The 17,795-nt window shown below is 69.9% G+C and overlaps 2 protein-coding genes across 2 annotated transcripts in view; one reads left to right on the plus strand and one right to left on the minus strand.

The window, feature by feature from the left end:
* CACNA1A (calcium voltage-gated channel subunit alpha1 A) overlaps positions 1-12,565 on the plus strand; it is a 41,189-nt gene extending 28,624 nt beyond the window's left edge. The window contains 11 exon segments of the mRNA XM_067314556.1: positions 181-286; positions 1,010-1,117; positions 1,195-1,295; positions 2,184-2,290; positions 2,374-2,414; positions 2,417-2,511; positions 3,124-3,234; positions 4,020-4,055; positions 5,931-6,129; positions 7,972-8,220; positions 12,482-12,565. Of these exon segments, the coding sequence (XP_067170657.1) occupies positions 181-286; positions 1,010-1,117; positions 1,195-1,295; positions 2,184-2,290; positions 2,374-2,414; positions 2,417-2,511; positions 3,124-3,234; positions 4,020-4,055; positions 5,931-6,129; positions 7,972-8,220; positions 12,482-12,489 (1,161 nt within the window). The 3' untranslated portion in view covers positions 12,490-12,565.
* Positions 12,566-16,055: 3,490 nt separating this feature from the next.
* IER2 (immediate early response 2) lies at positions 16,056-17,585 on the minus strand. Its single transcript, XM_067314575.1, has one exon. It carries the CDS (start codon positions 17,562-17,564, stop codon positions 16,641-16,643), a length of 924 nt encoding a protein of 307 aa, XP_067170676.1. The 5' UTR covers positions 17,565-17,585; the 3' UTR covers positions 16,056-16,640.
* Positions 17,586-17,795: the final 210 nt, after the last annotated feature.

Consider the following 17,795-nt stretch of genomic DNA (forward strand, 5'->3'; position numbering starts at 1 on the left):
GGGCAAGGGCGAGGGCGAGGATGGGAGCGGGAGCGGGGCGGCCGTGCCTCGGTTTCCCCGGGCGGGTGCCCGCGTTCTCGCCAGCGCCCCCCCCCCCCCCCCCGCCCCGGGGCGCCGCGCGGCCGGTGGGACTGGGGGGCCGCGCCGTGACCCGCCGCCGTCTCTGCTCGGCTCCTCCAGCGGCTGCTCCGCATGGACCTGCCGGTGGCCGACGACAACACGGTGCACTTCAACTCCACGCTCATGGCCCTGATCCGCACCGCCCTCGACATCAAGATCGCCAAAGGCAAGGGGGGGCCCAGGGACACGGCGGGGGACAGCGCCGGCACCCTGGGGGGACGCGGACCAGGAGCCTGGGAATTGGGGACCTTCGGGGGACAGGAGCAGTGTCCCTGAGGGGTTGGGGACCAGGAACCTGGTGGGATGGGGATGAGAGACCCTGGAGGGATGGGGACAGGGTTCCTGTGGGAATGGGGACCAGGAACCTGGGAATAGGGGACCTTCGGGGGACAGGAGCAGTGTCCCTGAGGGGTTGGGGACCAGGAACCTGGAGGGATGGGGACGAGAGACCCTGGAGGGATGGGGACAGGGTTCCTGCGGGAATGGGGACCAGGAGCCTGGGGAATTGGGGACCTTCGGGGGAAAGGAGCAGTGTCCCTGAGAGGTTGGGGACCAGGAACCTGGAGGGATGGGGACGAGAGACCCTGGAGGAATGGGGACAGGGTTCCTGGGGGGATGGGGGAAAGGGGGACAGGGTGAGATCAGGGGGACAGGGAGGATGGGGGGGGACAGGGGGTCCTGGGGGTGGCAGGAGACTTGGGGGTTGGTTTAGAGCTGGGGCATCTGGCAGGGCAGGAGTGTCCCTGGGGGGGATAGGGAGGTTCCCGTGGAGGGGACCAGGGTGGTGGTGGGGGGTGCCATGGGGGGGGACAGAGGACGAGGAGGTCCCCAAGGGGGTGAGGGGTGCCCAGGGTGGGGGGGGACCCTGCTCTCAGCCCTCTCTCCGCAGGGGGAGCCGACAAGCAGCAGATGGACGCGGAGCTCCGCAAGGAGATGATCGCCATCTGGCCCAACCTCTCCCCGAAAAACCTGGACCTGCTCGTCACCCCCCACAAGTGTAAGGCACCGCCCCAGGCCCTGTCCCTGTCCCCCTCCCGTCCCGTCCCCCCCCTCACCCCTCTCTGCGCCCCACAGCCACTGACCTGACGGTGGGGAAGATCTACGCTGCGATGATGATCATGGAGTACTACCGGCAGAGCAAGGCCAAGAAGCTGCAGGCCATGAGGGAAGAACAGGTTGGTCCTGACACTTGGCCGTGCCCAGCCCGGAGCACCCCATCGCCTCCCCGTGCATCTCCAGCATCCCCATCCCAGCTCCATCACCTCCCCGTGCATCTCCAGCATCCCCATCCAGCTCCATCACCTCTCCATGCATCACCAGCATCCCCATCCCAGCTCCATCACCTCCCCGTGCATCTCCAGCATCCCCATCCCAGCTCCATCACCTCTCCATGCATCACCTATCACCAGCATCCCCATCCCAGCTCCATCACCTCCCCGTGCATCTCCTGCATCCCCATCCCAGCTCCATCACCTCCCCGTGCATCTCCTGCGTCCCCATCCCAGCTCCATCACCTCCCCGTGCATCTCCTGCGTCCCCATCCAGCTCCATCACCTCCCCATGCATCTCCTGCATCCTCATCCCAGCTCCATCACCTCCCCGTGCATCTCCTGCGTCCCCATCCCAGCTCCATCACCTCCCCATGCATCTCCAGCATCCCCATCCCAGCTCCATCACCTCCCCATGCATCTCCAGCATCCCCATCCCAGCTCCATCACCTCTCCATGCATCACCAGCATCCCCATCCCAGCTCCATCACCTCCCCGTGCATCTCCTGCGTCCCCATCCCAGCTCCATCACCTCCCCATGCATCTCCAGCATCCCCATCCCAGCTCCATCACCTCTCCATGCATCACCAGCATCCCCATCCCAGCTCCATCACCTCCCCGTGCATCTCCTGCGTCCCCATCCCAGCTCCATCACCTCCCCATGCATCTCCAGCATCCCCATCCCAGCTCCATCACCTCCCCGTGCATCACCAGCATCCCCATCCCAGCTCCATCACTTCCATGTGCCATGTCCGTGTCCCCACCATGCCCCCAACTGCTCTCGTGTCCCCACAGAACCGGACACCACTGATGTTCCAGCGCATGGAGCCACCGTCCCCGACGCAGGAGGGGGCCCCGGGCCGGACACGGTGGCCACGGCCGAGCCAGGCGGGGGGCTGTAAGTGCTGCCGGCTCCATCCTGCCCTTCCCCATCCCCAGTGCAGGGGCCCAGAGGGATGGTGCTGAGCCGCCCTGTGCCCCGCAGGGCTGCGCACGACGGGGGCCTCAAGGAAAGTCAGTCGTGGGTCACCAGCGCGCCCAGGAGATGTTCCAGAAAACGGGGACCTGGAGTCCCGAGCGGGGGCACCCCGAGGACATCCCCAACAGCCGCCCCAACTCCCAGGTGAGGGCGGCGCTGGCTCCTAGCCCTGGGCTCCCCTGAGCCTCGACCAGCCCCGTGTCCAGCTGTCCCCATGTCCCCTGAGCCCCATCTCCCATGTGTCTGTGTCCCTGAGGGTCCCCGGGTCCCCATGTCCCCAACCATCTCCTAAACCTCATCCTTCTGCATCCATCCATCCCCCATGTCCCCAGATGTTCCCTAAACCTCATCCCTCGGTGTCCATCCATCCCCCATGTCCCTGTGTCCCCATGTCCCCAGTCACCCCCTAAACCTCATCCCTCAGTGTCCATCCATCCCCAGCAGTCCCCATGTCCCAGATGTTCCCTAAACCTCATCCCTCTGTGTCCATCCATCCCCAGAAGTTCCCATGTCCCCAACCACCCCCTAAACCTCATCCCTCTGTGTCCATCCATCCCCCTTGTCCCCATGGGTGTCCCCAGTCACCCCCTAAACCTCATCCCTCGGTGTCCACCCGTCCCCGTGTCCCTGGGGATCGCCGTGTCCCCATGGGAGCGCCTGGGGGGAGGGGGGCAGCAGGGTGGTCTCGGCGCGCCCAGCCCTGGCCGTGCCTCAGTTTCCCCCCCGCTCACGGCCCTGCCCCTCGGCGCCCCGCAGTCCGTGGAGATGCGTGAGATGGCGAAGGACGGCTACTCCGACAGCGACTACCTGCCCATGGAGGGCCACGGCCGGGCCGCCTCCATGCCGCGGCTCCCCGCCGAAAACCAGGTGAGGGGGGCCCCTTCCGGGGTCCCGCCGGCACAGGGGGGGCTGATGTCCCCCATCCCCGTGCCCTGAGGGGGGGGGGAAGGAGGGGGGGGACACCGGGCTCGTCACCGAGATGCCGTGGCGTCCCGCTCGTTTGCAACCCTCCTCTCCCGTCGCGCCGGTCCCGGATCCGCCGCGGGGTGGGACACGGCTCCCCGGGGCAGGAAGGACACCAGGGTCCGTCCTCACGTGCCGGAGGGACCCTGCTGCCGCCTCCCGGGGCCGGGAGCGACGTCCCGACCCGCTGCGGCCGCCGGCCGGGGGCTTCGCGGGGCGGCACGAGCATGGGGGCCGGGGCGCGAGGGCTGCATGCGCCTTCCGCGTCCCCGCGGGTCGGATCTGCGCCCGCAGGAAAGCCGGGACGGCCACCGGAGAGGCCCGCTGGAGGAGGGGACCGTGGCCACCCCTTGTCCCCAGCGACAGGGTTTCGTGTCCCCTTTGGGGGGGGGGGGTCTTTCCCCATCTGCATGCCTGGGGACAGGGATGGGGACAGGGATGGGGACAGGGATGCTCTGGCTGCTCTGCTCGTTGCTGCTGCTCGCCTGGCCCACGCTTGGCTCCGTGCTGGGGGTGACGCCGATGCTGGGAGCGCCGAGGACGCGCTGCTCTCCGCTCCACCCCGGCCCCGCTGCCCACCCGGCCCCTCCCCAGTGTCGGCTCCTCTCCCGGCCCCGCTGGCTCCGTATTTACTCTCGTCTCTCTCTCTCTCCCTGCTCTGTGGGCACCGCCTCGGCTGGCTCTAACAGAGGAGGAAGGTCCGACCCCGAGGAAATAATCTCAGTGTAGGTACCGCCGGGGCCCCGACGCTCTCAGCCCCGCCAGAGCCCGCCCGGAGCCCCCGGCACCAGCACCCGCATCGCCACCTCCCTCCGGCTGGCCATCAGGCTCGTCCTCCATCTCCTCATCCCTCCAGCCAGCCGCTATCCCGCCTTCCCACCAGCTCTTCCATTCATCCATCCTCTTCTCCAGCCAGCCACTTCTCCATCCATCCACTTCTCCATCCATCCACTTCTCCATCCATCTATCCATCCACTTCTCCATCCACTTCATCCATCCACTTCTCCATCCATCCATTTCTCCATGCGTCCATCCACTTCTCCATCCATCTGCCCAGCCACATCTCCATCTATCCATGCACTTCTCCATCCATTCAGTCATCTCTCTCTCTCTCTCTCTCTGTCCCACTGCCACTTGTTCCACCTGTCTCCACCATCCTCTGTTCTATCCCTTCATTGCACCATTCCTCCAACCATCTCAATCTTTCCATTCTGCCCTCCATCTCTCTGTCCCTCCACCCATCCTTTATTCCTTCCTCCATCGTTCTAGCTCACTCTCCATCCATCCTCCATTCGTCTGTCCTGTCCCTCTCTCCCATCCCCCCTCCCTCCCCAATCTCTCTCGCTCTGTCCTGCCTATCCAGAAGCAGCAGCTCATCAGCCGTCTTGACTCTACAGTCTGTCTGTCTGTCCGTCCCCAGCTGTTCTCCTGTCCCCATCCCTCCCTCCTTAGCCCCACTGGCATGTCCCTGCGTGCCCAGGACCTGTTGCTCTGGCTGCATCCTCGTGTCCCTGCCATGTCCCTCTCTCTTCCCCCTCCTCTGTGTGCCAACCCCGGGCCACCTCGTGGCTGCTCCGGCCACCTGGACCCTCTTCTCGACGTTGTCCCGTGTCCCAGCACCAGTGTGACCAGCAAGGACCAGCATCCTTATCCTGTGTCCCCCCCAACCCTGTCCCCGTCCTCCCCCATCTCTCCCCGCCGGTAGCCGGAGCCACGCAGAGACCGGGGCCTCGGCAGGAGCCGGCAGCGCAGCTCGAGGGCGAGAGCAGCAAGGGGGGCTCAGCGCTGTCCCGGGGGGCTGAGCGGGGCCCGGGCTCGGGGGAGCCAAGCGGCCACATGGAGCGGATCTGTCCCCAGCGGCCGGGCAGGGGACGCCGTGTCCCCTCCCAGTCCAACGCGTGCCACAGGGCTGCCCGGTGCAGAGCGCAGCAGGTCACCAGCGGTGGCACGGCCCCGGCTGGAGGGCACGTTGGGACAGAGCGGGTGGCCGGGCAGGGACAGCTCTGGCACCCGCTGGCTGGAGGGGGAACAGCTCCGGCAGGACATGTCGGGACACCGGTCGGTGGCTCCTGGAGCGGGTCCCGCATCCGCGGAAGAGGAGCTCTAGGTCTGGGGTGGGAGGGAGGGAGAGATGCGGCTCCGTCCATGGGGGCCACGGGACGACGGCACGATGGGATGAGGGAGGGAGGCGTGGGTGGATGGATGGACAAGCGGATGGATGGATGGATGGATGAACAGGCAGACAGATGGACAGATGGATGGACGGACGGACAGACAGGCAGATGGATGGGTGATGGACAAGGGCAGGGATGGTTGGATGAATAAAAGGCTGAACAGACAGGTGGATGGATGGATGAAGGGTTGAGTGGGTGGATGGATGAAGAGTTAAGTGGGCAGATGGATGGATGAAGGGTTCAGTGGATGGATGGATGAAGGGTGGAGCAGGTGTTTGGATGGATGGAGAGATGCAAATAGGCCGATGTATGTAGGTAACTCTGTTCCCTCAAGCCCCCCCCCCTTCCCACCAGGAGACGGTCCGCCCCCCCGCCGGCACCCCAGGGCTCCCGTCTACCGGCGTTGGTCTGCTCTCTCCCCCGCAGACCATCTCGGACACCAGCCCCATGATGAAGCGCTCGGCCTCCATGCTGGGCCACTCGCGCTCCAAGGGCATCCGCCTGGACGACTACTCGCTGGAGCGGGTGATCCCCGAGGACGGCCAGCGGCACCACCAGCGCCGGCGGGAGAGGAGCCACCGGACCTCCGAGCGCTCCCTGAGCCGCTACACCGACGTGGACACAGGTGGCCACCCCGGGTCCCCCACCAGGTCCCCACGTCCTCCCGCATTGGGCGTCCTATGGGCCACCCCCCCCATCTCCTCCTGCCCCAGGTGTCCCCAAGGCCACCCATCTCCTCCACTGGGTCCCAGTTTCCTGCTTTGGGTGTCTGAAGGGCCACCCCGACCCTTTGCTGGGTCCCCATCTCCTCCTGACCCACGTGTCCCATGGGTCACACTGTCTACTCCCACCCTGAGTGTCCCCTGGGCCTCACCATCTCCTCCACCACGGCCCCATGTCCTCCTGAGTCCCAGGGGTCACACCATCTCCTCCACCGTGTCCCCATCTCCTCCTGAGTCCCTTCAGTCTCATCATCTCCTCCACCATGTCCCCATCTCCTCCTGAGTCCCATGGGTCACACCATCTCCTCCACCATGTCCCCATCTCCTCCTGAGTCCCATGGGTCACACCATCTCCTCCACCATGTCCCCATCTCCTCCTGAGTCCCATGGGTCACACCATCTCCTCCACCATGTCCCCATCTCCTCCTGAGTCCCATGGGTCACACCATCTCCTCCACCATGTCCCCATCTCCTCCTGAGTCCCATGGGTCACACCATCTCCTCCACCATGTCCCCATCTCCTCCTGAGTCCCATGGGTCACACTATCTCCTCCACTGTGTCCCCATCTCCTCCTGAGTCCCAGGGGCCACACCATCTCCTCCACCATGTCCCCATGTCCTCCTGAGTCCCATGGGTCACACTATCTCCTCCACCGTGTCCCCATCTCCTCCTGAGTCCCATGGGCCACACCATCTCCTCCACCGTGTCCCCATGTCCTTCTGAGTCCCATGGGTCACACCATCTCCTCCACCGTGTCCCCATCTCCTCCTGAGTCCCATGGGCCACACCATCTCCTCCTGAGTCCCTTGAGTCTCACCATCTCCTCCACCATGTCCCCATCTCCTCCTGAATCCCATGGGTCACACCATCTCCTCCACCATGTCCCCATCTCCTCCTGAGTCCCATGGGTCACATCATCTCCTCCACTGCGTCCCCATCTCCTCCTGAGTCCTATGGGCCACACCATCTCCTTCACCATGTCCCCATCTCCTCCTGAGTCCCATGGGTCACACCATCTCCTTCACCATGTCCCCATCTCCTCCTGAGTCCCATGGGCCACACCATCTCCTCCACCATGTCCCCATCTTCTCCTGAGTCCCTTCAGTCTCATCATCTCTTCCACCACATCCCCATCTCCTCCTGAGTCCCATGGGTCACACCATCTCCTCCACCGTGTCCCCATCTCCTCCTGAGTCCCATGGGTCACACCATCTCCTCCACCATGGCCCCATCTCCTCCTGAGTCCCATGGGTCACACCATCTCCTCCACTGCGTCCCCATCTCCTCCTGAGTCCCATGGGCCACACCATCTCCACCACGGCCCCATGTCCCCATCTCCTCCTGAGTCCCATGGGTCACACCATCTCCTTCACCATGTTCCCATCTCCTCCTGAGTCCCAGGGGTCACACCATCTCCTCCACCACGGCCCCATGTCCTTCTGAGCCCCGGGGTCACACTATCTCCTCCACTGTGCCCCCATCTCCTCCTGAGTCCCATGGATCACACGATCTCCTCCACCATGTCCCCATCTCCTCCTGAGTCCCATGGGCCACACCATCTCCTCCACCATGTCCCCATCTCCTCCTGAGTCCCATGAGTCTCACCATCTCCTCCACCGTGCCCCCGTTTCCTCCTGAGTCCCGGTGAGTCTCACCATCTCCTCCACCGTGCCCCCGTCTCCTCCCACCCCAGGCGTCCCCTGGGCCGCACACCATCCTCCATCACCCCCCCGTCCCCCCGCAGGCCTGGGCACGGACCTCAGCGTCACCACGCAGTCGGGCGACCTGCCTCCCAAGGACCACGACCAGGAGCGAGGCCGTGCCAAGGACCGCAAGCACCGCCACCACCACCACCACCACCACCACCACCACGGCGCCGCGGACAAGGAGCGCTACCCGCCGGAGCGGCACGACTACGGGCGGCCCCGCTCCCGAGACCGCCGCTGGTCCCGCTCGCCCAGCGAGGGCCGCGAGCACGGTGGCCCATCGGCAGGTGGGTCCCACCTTCCGCTCGCCGCTCCGCCTCTAGGGATGCGCCGGGGACATTGGGGGGGGGGGGGCCAGCCCGGCCAGGACCCCCCGGACCCACAGGACACCCCCCATGTCCCGGGGACGGCATGATGACACCGGGACCCCCCCCCAGCCCCACCACCACCACCTTCGCTAGCGCAGGGACAACCTGCCCCATCCCTGCCCTCCGCCGAGCCCCCCGGCAATGGGGGGGGGGGACAAGGGCTGCCTCCCTCGGCCAGGTCCCCAGCGGCCTCTGGCTGGGGGCTGAACCAAAGACCCCCCCCCCGCCAAGGCCACAGCCCCGTGTGCCCATGCAGAGCCTGGGACAGCCCCCGTCCCATCCTGTCCCCCCCCCCCAGGGACACTGTGGCCAAACTGGAGCAGGCACTGGAGAGACCCCCCCCCACCATGACCACCACTAAAAAAAGGGGGCAGAGACCCCCCCGGGGGGGGGGTGCGGGCAACATTTGCACCCCCACAGCAACCAGGGCTGCTTGGATGAGGTGAGGGGACCTGGGGAGATGCGAGGTGTCCCCCCCCCCCCCAAAAACGCTCTCAAGCCCACCCCAGTTCATACTGGTGGCAGATAGCCCCCCCCCCCCCCAACCCAGTTACACCAGCAAGGTGGTCCAGGATGCACCCGGGGGGGGGGGGTCCAGGAGCAAAGCTGTTGGGGGGGGGGAACTGCCCGCAGCGATGCTTTGAACCCTCCGGATGCCCCCCCCCCCCCCCCCGCGCTCTCGCTGCCCCCCCCCCCGTCTCCGCTCTCGGCCCCGCTGCCCCGCACAGAGCCATCTCGCTTGGCCCCCCCCGCCGCCGCCGCCGCCTCCGTGCCCCCCCCCCGCCCCCCCCGCCGCCCCCCGCGCGCTGCTTGGCGGGGACCTGCCTTGATTCACCTCTCTGTTTCCGCACCCGCTGTGCTTGGCTGCGCTGTCACGGCGGCGAGGGGTGGCCCAGGTAAGCGGCTCGGGGCGCCGCGGCCTCCCCGCGCTCTCTGCTCTCGCCCCCTCTGCCACCGCCGGAAAGTTTGGAACGAAGCTGCCCCCACCCCCCCCCTCCCGCCCCCTGCCCCCCCCCGGCCCCCCCCCCGGCACGGTCCTGCGCACCCCCACGGCAATGGGCGCCCTGGGGCTGCACCCGCGCGGAAGGACACGGACACGGGCGGCCGCCGGCACGGCCCTGCGGACGGCACAGCTGCCAGCATGTGGCCCCCGGGGGTCCATGGGGGGGGGGGGGACAGCAAGCAGGGACCCCCCCCCCGGGACTGCATCCTGCCCCATGGTCCTGGGATGGGATGTGCCACGGCCGAGCTGCCCCGGGGTCACCGGGAGATGAGCCCTGGCGTCCCCCCGGCCTCCGTCTGCCCTGCCCCCCCCCCCCGGCCCAGGGGCCACAGGCTGGTTTGGGGGGAAGATTGGGGCCAGTGAGCTCCAGCTGCAGCAAGCCCAGGGCCGGGGGGGGTGGGGGGGTGGGTAAGCGAGCAGCCAAAACTCAGCTGGGAGCACCCCGACAGCCCTTCGTTGGGGTGCATGGCCCTGCTGGGGCACACAGCCCCCATGGCACCGGGGGAGGGGGGGGCATGAGCCCCACACACACCCCCATAGGTATTGGGGTGCAGTCTCGGACCGGGATGCACGGCCCTGCCGTCTGCAATGGCGCTGGGACACACAGCCCTGCACCCCGTCTCCTATAGGCGCTGAGCGCACAGTCCCCTGCCCACCCCCCCCCCCAATAGGCCCTGGGGTGCACGGTCCCTCCTGCAGCTCCAGGTTGGGGTCCCCGGTCCCCTGCACGCCCCTCTGATAGACACTGGGGTGCACAGTTCCCCCTGCAGCCCTGAATTGGGGTGCATGGTCCCCTGCACTCTGTCTCCTATAGGTACTGGGTGCGTGGTTCCCGCAGCCCTGGATCAGGGTGCACGGTCCCTGCAGACCCGGATTGGGGTGCACAGTTCCCCCTGCAGCCCTGGATCGGGGTGCACGGTCCCCTGCATCCCCCCCTCCTGCGGGCATTGGGGTGCATGCCCCCCCCTGCAGCCCTGGATTGGGGTGCATGGTCCCCTGCATCCCCCCCTCCTGTAGGCACTGGGGTGCACGACCCCCCTGCAGCTCCAGATCGGGGTGCACGGTCCCCTGCACCCCATCTCCTATAGGCATTGGGGTGCATGGTCCCCCCTGCAGCCCTGAATTGGGGTGCATGGTCCCCTGCACCCTGTCTCCTATAGGTACTGGGGTGCACGGCCCCCCTGCAGCTCAGATCGGGGTGCACGGTCCCCTGCAGCCCCCCCAATAGGCACTGGGGTGCATGGCCCCCCTGCAGCCCAAATTGGGGTGCACGGTCCCCTGCATCCCCCCCTCCTGCAGGCACTGGGGCACACGGCCCCCCCCGCAGCCCGAACTGGGGTGAACAGTCCCCTGCACCCCATCTCCTATAGGCACTGGGGTGCTCGACCCCCCCCCCCCCCCCCGCCGCCCCGGGCCTGCTCTCTTCCAAACTTGTCCAGGCCCCACGCCCTCCCCTCGTCTCTCCTGGCTGAACCCCGGCCCCCCCCCCGACCCCCCCCCCCGCTCCCCTCGCTCTTCCCCTCCCCCTCCCCTCCCGGAGCTTCGGGGCTTTTTTGGTTTGGCTTTTTTTGGTTTTGCCTTGCAAGTGGCTTTGGGGATCCCCGTCCGCCCCCCCCCCGTCCCCTCCATCCCCCCCCCGCCTGCCATGCCGCCATCCCTCCCGCCTGCCTCGCAGCCATCTCCAGCCGCCCCTCTCCCCTTCCTCCTCCTCCTCCTCCTCCTCCTCCTCCTCGCCGCCCCCCGGGCCGCGTCTCACCTCTCTTCTCACTTTTCTTCCCTCTTGCTTTTCGTCCGTTTTTGTTTGTTTTTCTCCCCCCCCCCCCAACGCTGTTTGTCTGCCTGTGGCTTTTCTCTGGGTGTCCCCCCCCCCGCCCACCCCCCCGTGTCTGCTTGTCCCCCGTGGCCGTGATTCCCTTGTGTCCGTGCTGCCCCCTTGTTCACGATCCCCCCCAAATCCCCCCGTGGCCGTGACCCCCCCCGTGGCCGTGACCCCGTGTCTGTGCCCCTGCACCCCATGTGTCTGTGCCTGTGCATGGCCGTGCCCCCCCCCTTGTGTTTTTGCCCTCCCCACATTCATTCCCACGGATACCCCTGGTGTCCCCCCCCCGTGCCCATGTCCCCCCATGTCCCCCCTGTGCCCTCACCCTCCTTCCCCATGTCCCAACCCCTGTGTCCATGTTGTCCCTGACCCCCCCATGTCCACGTCGCCCCCATGTCTGTGCCTCCTGTCCCCCCCGAACCTCCTCGTGTCCCCTGTGTCCCTGTCCCCCCAACCCCCCCCGTTCCCCATGTCCGTGCCCCCCGTGTCCTGGTTCTCGTGTCCATGTTCCTGCCCCCGATCCCCATCCGTGTCCCCCCGTGTCCATGTCCATCCCTGTGTCTGATTTCTGTGCCTGTACCCCTGCCTCCACATCCGTGTCCCCCCGTGTCCCCCCATGTCCGTGTCCCCTGTGTCCGTGTCCATCCCTGTGTCCGCACCCCCATGTCCTTGTACATGTCCCCCCATGACTGTACCCCCGCTCCCGTCTCCGTGCCCCCTCGTGTCCGTGTCCCCTCCCTGTGTCCGTGCCCCTGTCCCCATGTCTGTGTCCCCTCGTGTCCATGTCCATCCCTGTTTGCACCCCCTCATCCTTGTCCATGTCCTCCCGTGCTTGCACCCCCCCTGCCTCCGTGTCCGTGTTCCCCCCACGTCCATGTCCCCCCGTGTCCGTGTCCCCCGTGCCCGTGTCCGTCCCCCCATGTCCATGTCCCCCCGTGTCCGTGTCCCCCCGCCCCGTGTCCCCCCGTGTCCGTGTCCCCCCTGTTCGTGTCGCCCGTGTCCGTGTCCCCCCGTGCCCGTGCCCATGTCCATGTTCCCCCGCGTCCGTGTCCCCCCGCCCCGTGTCCGTGCCCCCGTGCCCCCCCGCCCTGTGCCCCCCATGTCCATGTCCCCCCGTGTCCATGTCCCCCATGCCTGTGTCACCCCCATGTCACCCCCGCCCCGTGTCCCCCGTGTCCCCGTGCCCGTGTCCCCCATGTCCATGTCCCCCCCTGTGTCCGTGTCCCCCGTGTCCCCCCATGTCCGTGTCCCCCATGTCCATGTTCCCCCGTGTCCGTGCCCCCGTGCCCGTGCCCCCCGCGCCCCCCCCCCCCCCGGCGCGCCTCGCTGTGATTCCCGGTGTCTCCGTGTTCGTGTAGGGCAGTAGTTCGGTGAGCGGCAGCCCGGTGCTCTCCACCTCGGGGACCAGCACGCCCCGCCGCGGCCGCCGCCAGCTCCCGCCGACCCCCGCCACGCCGCGGCCCCACGTCTCCTACTCGCCCGCCGTCCGCCGCGCCCCCCCCGCCGCCGCCGCCGCCGCCGCCGCCGCCGCCGCGCCGCCGCCGCCGCGGGGTCCCCGCCGCCCGCCGCCGCCCCCCGACGCCGCGCCGGCCTCGCCCCGCTCCTACCGCCGCTGGCCCGAGCCGCCGCCGCCGCCGCCGCCGCCACCGCCGCCGCCGCCGCCGCCGCGCGGCGCCTATTACCGCGACGAGGAGGCGTTTTACGAGGGCCGCTCGCCCAGGACTTCCCGGTGCGGCGGCGGCGGCGGTGGCGGTGGCGGCGGCGGCGGGGCCTCGTCGCCCTCCCGGCACGGCCGGCGCTTGCCCAACGGCTACTACCCGGGTCACGGGCCCGGCAAGGCGCGGCCCGCCGCCGCCCGCCACGGACTGCGCGACCCCTACAGCGAGACGGACGATGACTGCTGCTAGCGGCGGCCGGCTCTATCGCGACACGCCACGACATAGCGCGACACGCCACGACCGAGCGCGCCCTCCTCCCGTTTCTCCCCTCCCCTCCCCACCGGGGGAGGCCGCGGCGTGGGCGGCGGGGGGGCGGGGAGGGAGGGGGCCACGCGCGATGCTATGGATGAGTTTTATCATCTCGATGAACCGCGGCGGTGGGTGGACGGGGGGGGGGGTGCGTGGGAAAAAGGGGGGGGACCGACCCCGTGTCCCCCCATCACCACCGCCACCACCGCCGCCGCCGCCGCCGCCCCGGGGCAGGAATGAACCCAGCGGGGTGGAAACGGGGCGAGCACGGACGGGACGGGGCGAGGCACCGGGAAAGGGAGCCCCGGCGAAGCCCCCCCCCGCTTGGCGGCACCGGCACCGGCAGCGGCACCGGCAGCGGCACCGGGGCCGCCCGGGACTTTTTCCTCCTCCGCCCGAGGCACGGAGGCCGCGGGAGGCCGGACTCGGGTGGGGGCTGCCGCAATTGCATGAAACGAGTTACCGAGAACCAGAAATAAAGTTAAAAAAAAAAAAAGACAAAAAAAAAACCCCAAAAACCAAAAAAAAAAAAAAGAAAAAAAACATTAAAAAAGAGGAATTTTGGATCGAGCCCTTCTCGCTCCTTCCCGGGTCGGACCCCCGCGGGGCTCGGGGGGGGGGCGGAGGAACGGCAGCCCGGGGGGGGGGGCGGTCTGCCCCCCCCGGGGGAAGTCGGGGGGGGCCCAAGCCGCAGCGGGGCAGTGCCGGGACCCCGGGGATCCCCCGGCTGCGTCACGCCGGGGGGATTCCCCCGCCCCCCCCCGGGGGCAGCACCGTATCCCCCCCCCGGGGCCGGGGGCAGGGAGGTGCCCTGGGGTGGGGGGCGATGGGGCACCGGGGGGGACAGTGGGGAGCCCTTGGAGGCGGCTATGGGGCGGTGGGGAGCCCCGGGGGGGGGTTATGAGGCACGGGAGGGGGGCAGGAGGGAGCCCCGGGGGGCTGGGGGGAGCGTTGGGAAGGGCTATGGGGCACAGGGAAGGGGCAGTGGGGCTGGGGGGGGGGTCCTCATCCTGCTGCTCCGACCGCAGACACCCGCCCCCCCGCCGAGCCGTGCAGGGGGCCCAGGCGTCCCGGCGCCCGGCCCCTCCCCCGCCGCGGCAGGAACGAGGAAGCGGCGGAGCCGGAGCGGCCCCGGGGCAGGAAACGTCTTGGCCTCGGGGGGGGGGACGGGGGGGACACGGGAGGAGGGACACGGGGACCCCCCCCCCCGGAGCCACCCGCATCCCGGTCCCTGCGCCCCGGGCGGGGGTCTGCGGGGTCCCGCTGCCCCCCCCCCCACCCCAGCACCGGGGGGACCGGGACACCCGGGCTGGGACCGGGACACCGGGGCGGGGACCGGGCTGGGACCGGGTGAACCGGCTCCGCCGGTCGGGGTGGCGCGGGGGGGTGGTGCCGGGCCGGGCCACGCACCCCACACCCCGCATCGGCACCCTGCACCTACAGCGGCACCCTGCATCCACACCGGCACCCCACATCGCACCCCACATCGGCACCCTGCACCCCACACCAGCACCTGCACCCCACATTGGCACCCTGCGCCCTACACCAGCACCCCACACCAGCACCCTGCACCTGCACCCCACATCGCACCCCACATCGGCACCCTGCACCAGCACCCTGCACTCACACTGGCACCCTGCACCCCACACCGGCACCCTGCACCTGCACCCCACATTGGCACCCTGCGTCCTACACCAGCACCCTGCACCTGCACCCCACATTGGCACCCCACATCGGCACCCTGCACCAGCACCCTGCACCCACACCGGCACCCTGCACCCCACATCGGCACCCCACACTGCCACCCTGCACCCCACAACCCACACCAGCACCCTCCACCTGCACCCCACATCGGCACCCTGCACTCACACTGCCACCCTGCACCCCACAACCCACACCGGCACCCTGCATCTGCACCCTGCACCGGCGCCCTGCACCTGTGCTCACATCGGCACCCTGCGCCCACACCGGCACCCTGCACCCCACAACCCACCCCAGCACCCCCCGGGCTGGAAGAACCCAGGCGTCCGGGCGGGGTTCAGGCCCCCCCGGGAGGAAGCGGCGGCGCCGGGGCCTCCGGGGGCTCCGGGCAGCGGCGGCTCCGGAAGCGCCGCGGCTCCGCTCCCCGCCCCGGGCCCGCCGCAGCGGATGGGGCCCAGGCGTCCGGGCAGCCGCCCCCGCCCTGCCCTCCCCCTCACCCCCCCCCCGGGGGGCCCAGGCATCCGGGAGGCCGCCCCCGCACTACTTCCCCCCCCCCCCCCGCTTCCCCCGGGGGACCCAGGCGTCCGGGCGCTCGCCCTTCCCGCCCCCGCTCAGACTCCCACGTGGGCACCACGTGGAGCCACCCGGAACCCGGGGGCACCCTCCCCCCCCGCCCTTTCCCGCGCACTCGGACACCTGGGTCCCTGCCCCGCGTGGGGAAACTGAGGCAGGGAGCAGCCGCGCGTGGGAGCAGGGCACAGCACAGCCGCCCGGGGGGGGGAAAGGAGGCGGCCCCCCCCCCCTTCTCATTGGGCAAAAGGCAGGAAACTCCCCCAAAACCCCGAGGCCGAAGCAGCCAAACTGCCCACCCCCGTGGGGCTGGCCTGGGGGCTCCCCGTGGGGATGTGCCCCCCCACACACAACCGGGGCTGCTGCCCTCGAGCCCCCCCAACCCCCTTTTCCCAGAAAGGGCCGGTTCTGCCTCAAAGCTTGGGCTGGAAAGAGAAACCCCCCGAGTGGCCTCAACCCCGATACGAGACACCAGAGAATCCACCACGAGCTCCCCAGGAAGCGTGTGTGTGTGTGCACGTGTGTGTGGGGGGGAGTTTTAAACCCCCCCAGCCCCCCAAATTGAGGAGTCAGAGCCCCCCATGGGGCAGCGAGCACGGGGGGGTGGAAGACCCCCCCCACCCTGCAGCACCGAGCACCCCCGGGGCTCCCCGACCCCCCCCCCCCGGCGGCAGCGATCCGCGGAGGCAGCAGGTTCACAAACACGCTTTTATTTCATTAACAAAATAATAATTAAGCACAAAAAAAGGAAGGGGGGAAGCAGCTCCCCCCCCATGGGGTATAAATTACCGCCCCCAGGCGCGGGAGGGGGACAGGGCCAGCCTGGAGCCCCCCCACCGGGAACAGGGAAGGGTTAGGATGCCCCCCACCCACGGGCACCGGGAAGTCCCGTCCCGTCCCGTCCCGTCCCCCCCCCCCGCCGGGTGACGCAACCGCTGTCACATGCCGGTGAGTCACCGCGGGGGGGCCAGGGCCCGCCGGGGCCCCCCCGGGCTCCAGAGTATCAAAACCCCGCGTGTCCCAGAGGGGGGGATCCATGTGCCCCCCCCCACACCCTTGCCAGTTCCGTGCCCCCCAAGGGGTGTCCATGTGTCCGGGGGGGGGTCCGTGCCCCCCCCTTGCCAGCTCCGTGGGTCCCGGGGGCTCCGCGCTCCCCCTTTGCCGGCTCCGTGGGTCCCGGGGGGGGGGGCTCCGTGCCCCAAAGGGGGTGTCCATGTGTCCGGGGGGGGTGTCTCCGTGCCCCCCCCCTTTGCCGGTTCCGTGGGTCCCGGGGAGGGTCTCAGCAGGCCCCGACGGCGCGGACGAGGAGGCCGAAGGCGGCGGCGGGCGACGCGGCGCAGCGGCTCGGCGGCCCCGGCGGCTCCTCCGTCTCCAGCCGCGCCCGTTTGCTCGGTACCGGCACCAGCCCCGGCGCGGCGCCGTCCCAGCCGCTGCTCCGCCGTTTCCGCCCGGCCCGCGGCGGCGACGGGGGGGTCCCGGGGCAGCGGGGCTGCGGCTCAGCCGGGGCCGGGGATGCGCACGGCGCTGTCTGCCGGTCCGCTGCTCTGGGGGGGTCCCGGGTCGGTGCACACGGCGGTGTCTCCCGGTCCGGTTCGCGCGGGGGGGCCCCCCGGTGCTGGGCGCTGGCGGGGTCGCGGTTCGGTGCGTCCTGGGAGTCCCCGGGCTGCAGCCACGGCGGAGTCCCGGCGGTCGGTGAGAACGGGGGTGTCTCCCGGTGCTGGACGCTGGCGGGATCCCGGCTCGGTGCGAACGGGGGTGTCTCTCGGTGCAAGGCGGTGGGGGGGTCCCGGTCCGGTGCAAACGGCGGTGCCTGGTGCAGGGCGCTGCCGGGGTCCCGGCTCGGTGCAAACGGCGGGGTCCCCCGGTGCGGTGCAGTCGGGGGTGCCCCGTGCAGGGCGCTGACCGGGTCCGGACTCGGTGCAGCCGGCGGGTCCCGGTGCAGGGCGGTCCGGGGGTCCCGGCTCGGTACAACCGGCGGGTCCCGGTGCAGGGCGCCGGGGGGCTCCGGGCTCGCTGCAGCCGGCGGGTCGCGGCGCAGCCCGTCGCCGTCGGCGGCGGCGCGGGCGGCGAGGTAGCGGTGGCGGGCGGCGCGCATGAGGAGCGAGAGCTGGAGGCTGCGGTGGAGGCGGAGGCCGCCGCGCTGCAGGCGGCACCGGTAGAGCTTCCACACCGACACCGTGAGGATGCGCTGCGCCTCCTCCATGGCGCCCGCGGCCCGATGCGCGGGGCCGCCCCGGCTCCGCGCTCTTATAGCGCCGCCGCCCCCCGCCACGGGGCCGGGCCGGGCCGGGCCCCCCCCCGCCCCCGCCCCCGCGCGGCTCCGCATCCGGCCCCGGCGCGGCAACACGGCGCCGGGCGCCGTGGGGGGGGGAGGGCGGAAATGCCGCGGGCGGCGAGGCCCGGCACCGGGGAGCCGGGGGCGGCCGGGGAGCGG

The sequence above is a fragment of the Apteryx mantelli genome, chromosome 36 (genome assembly GCF_036417845.1).
Source record: "Apteryx mantelli isolate bAptMan1 chromosome 36, bAptMan1.hap1, whole genome shotgun sequence".
In the NCBI taxonomy this organism is placed as follows: domain Eukaryota; kingdom Metazoa; phylum Chordata; class Aves; order Apterygiformes; family Apterygidae; genus Apteryx; species Apteryx mantelli.

Bases quoted from the DNA above. Each gene is read 5' to 3' on its own strand.
- IER2 (XM_067314575.1), bottom strand. From the start codon at position 17,564: ATGGAGGAGGCGCAGCGCATCCTCACGGTGTCGGTGTGGAAGCTCTAC.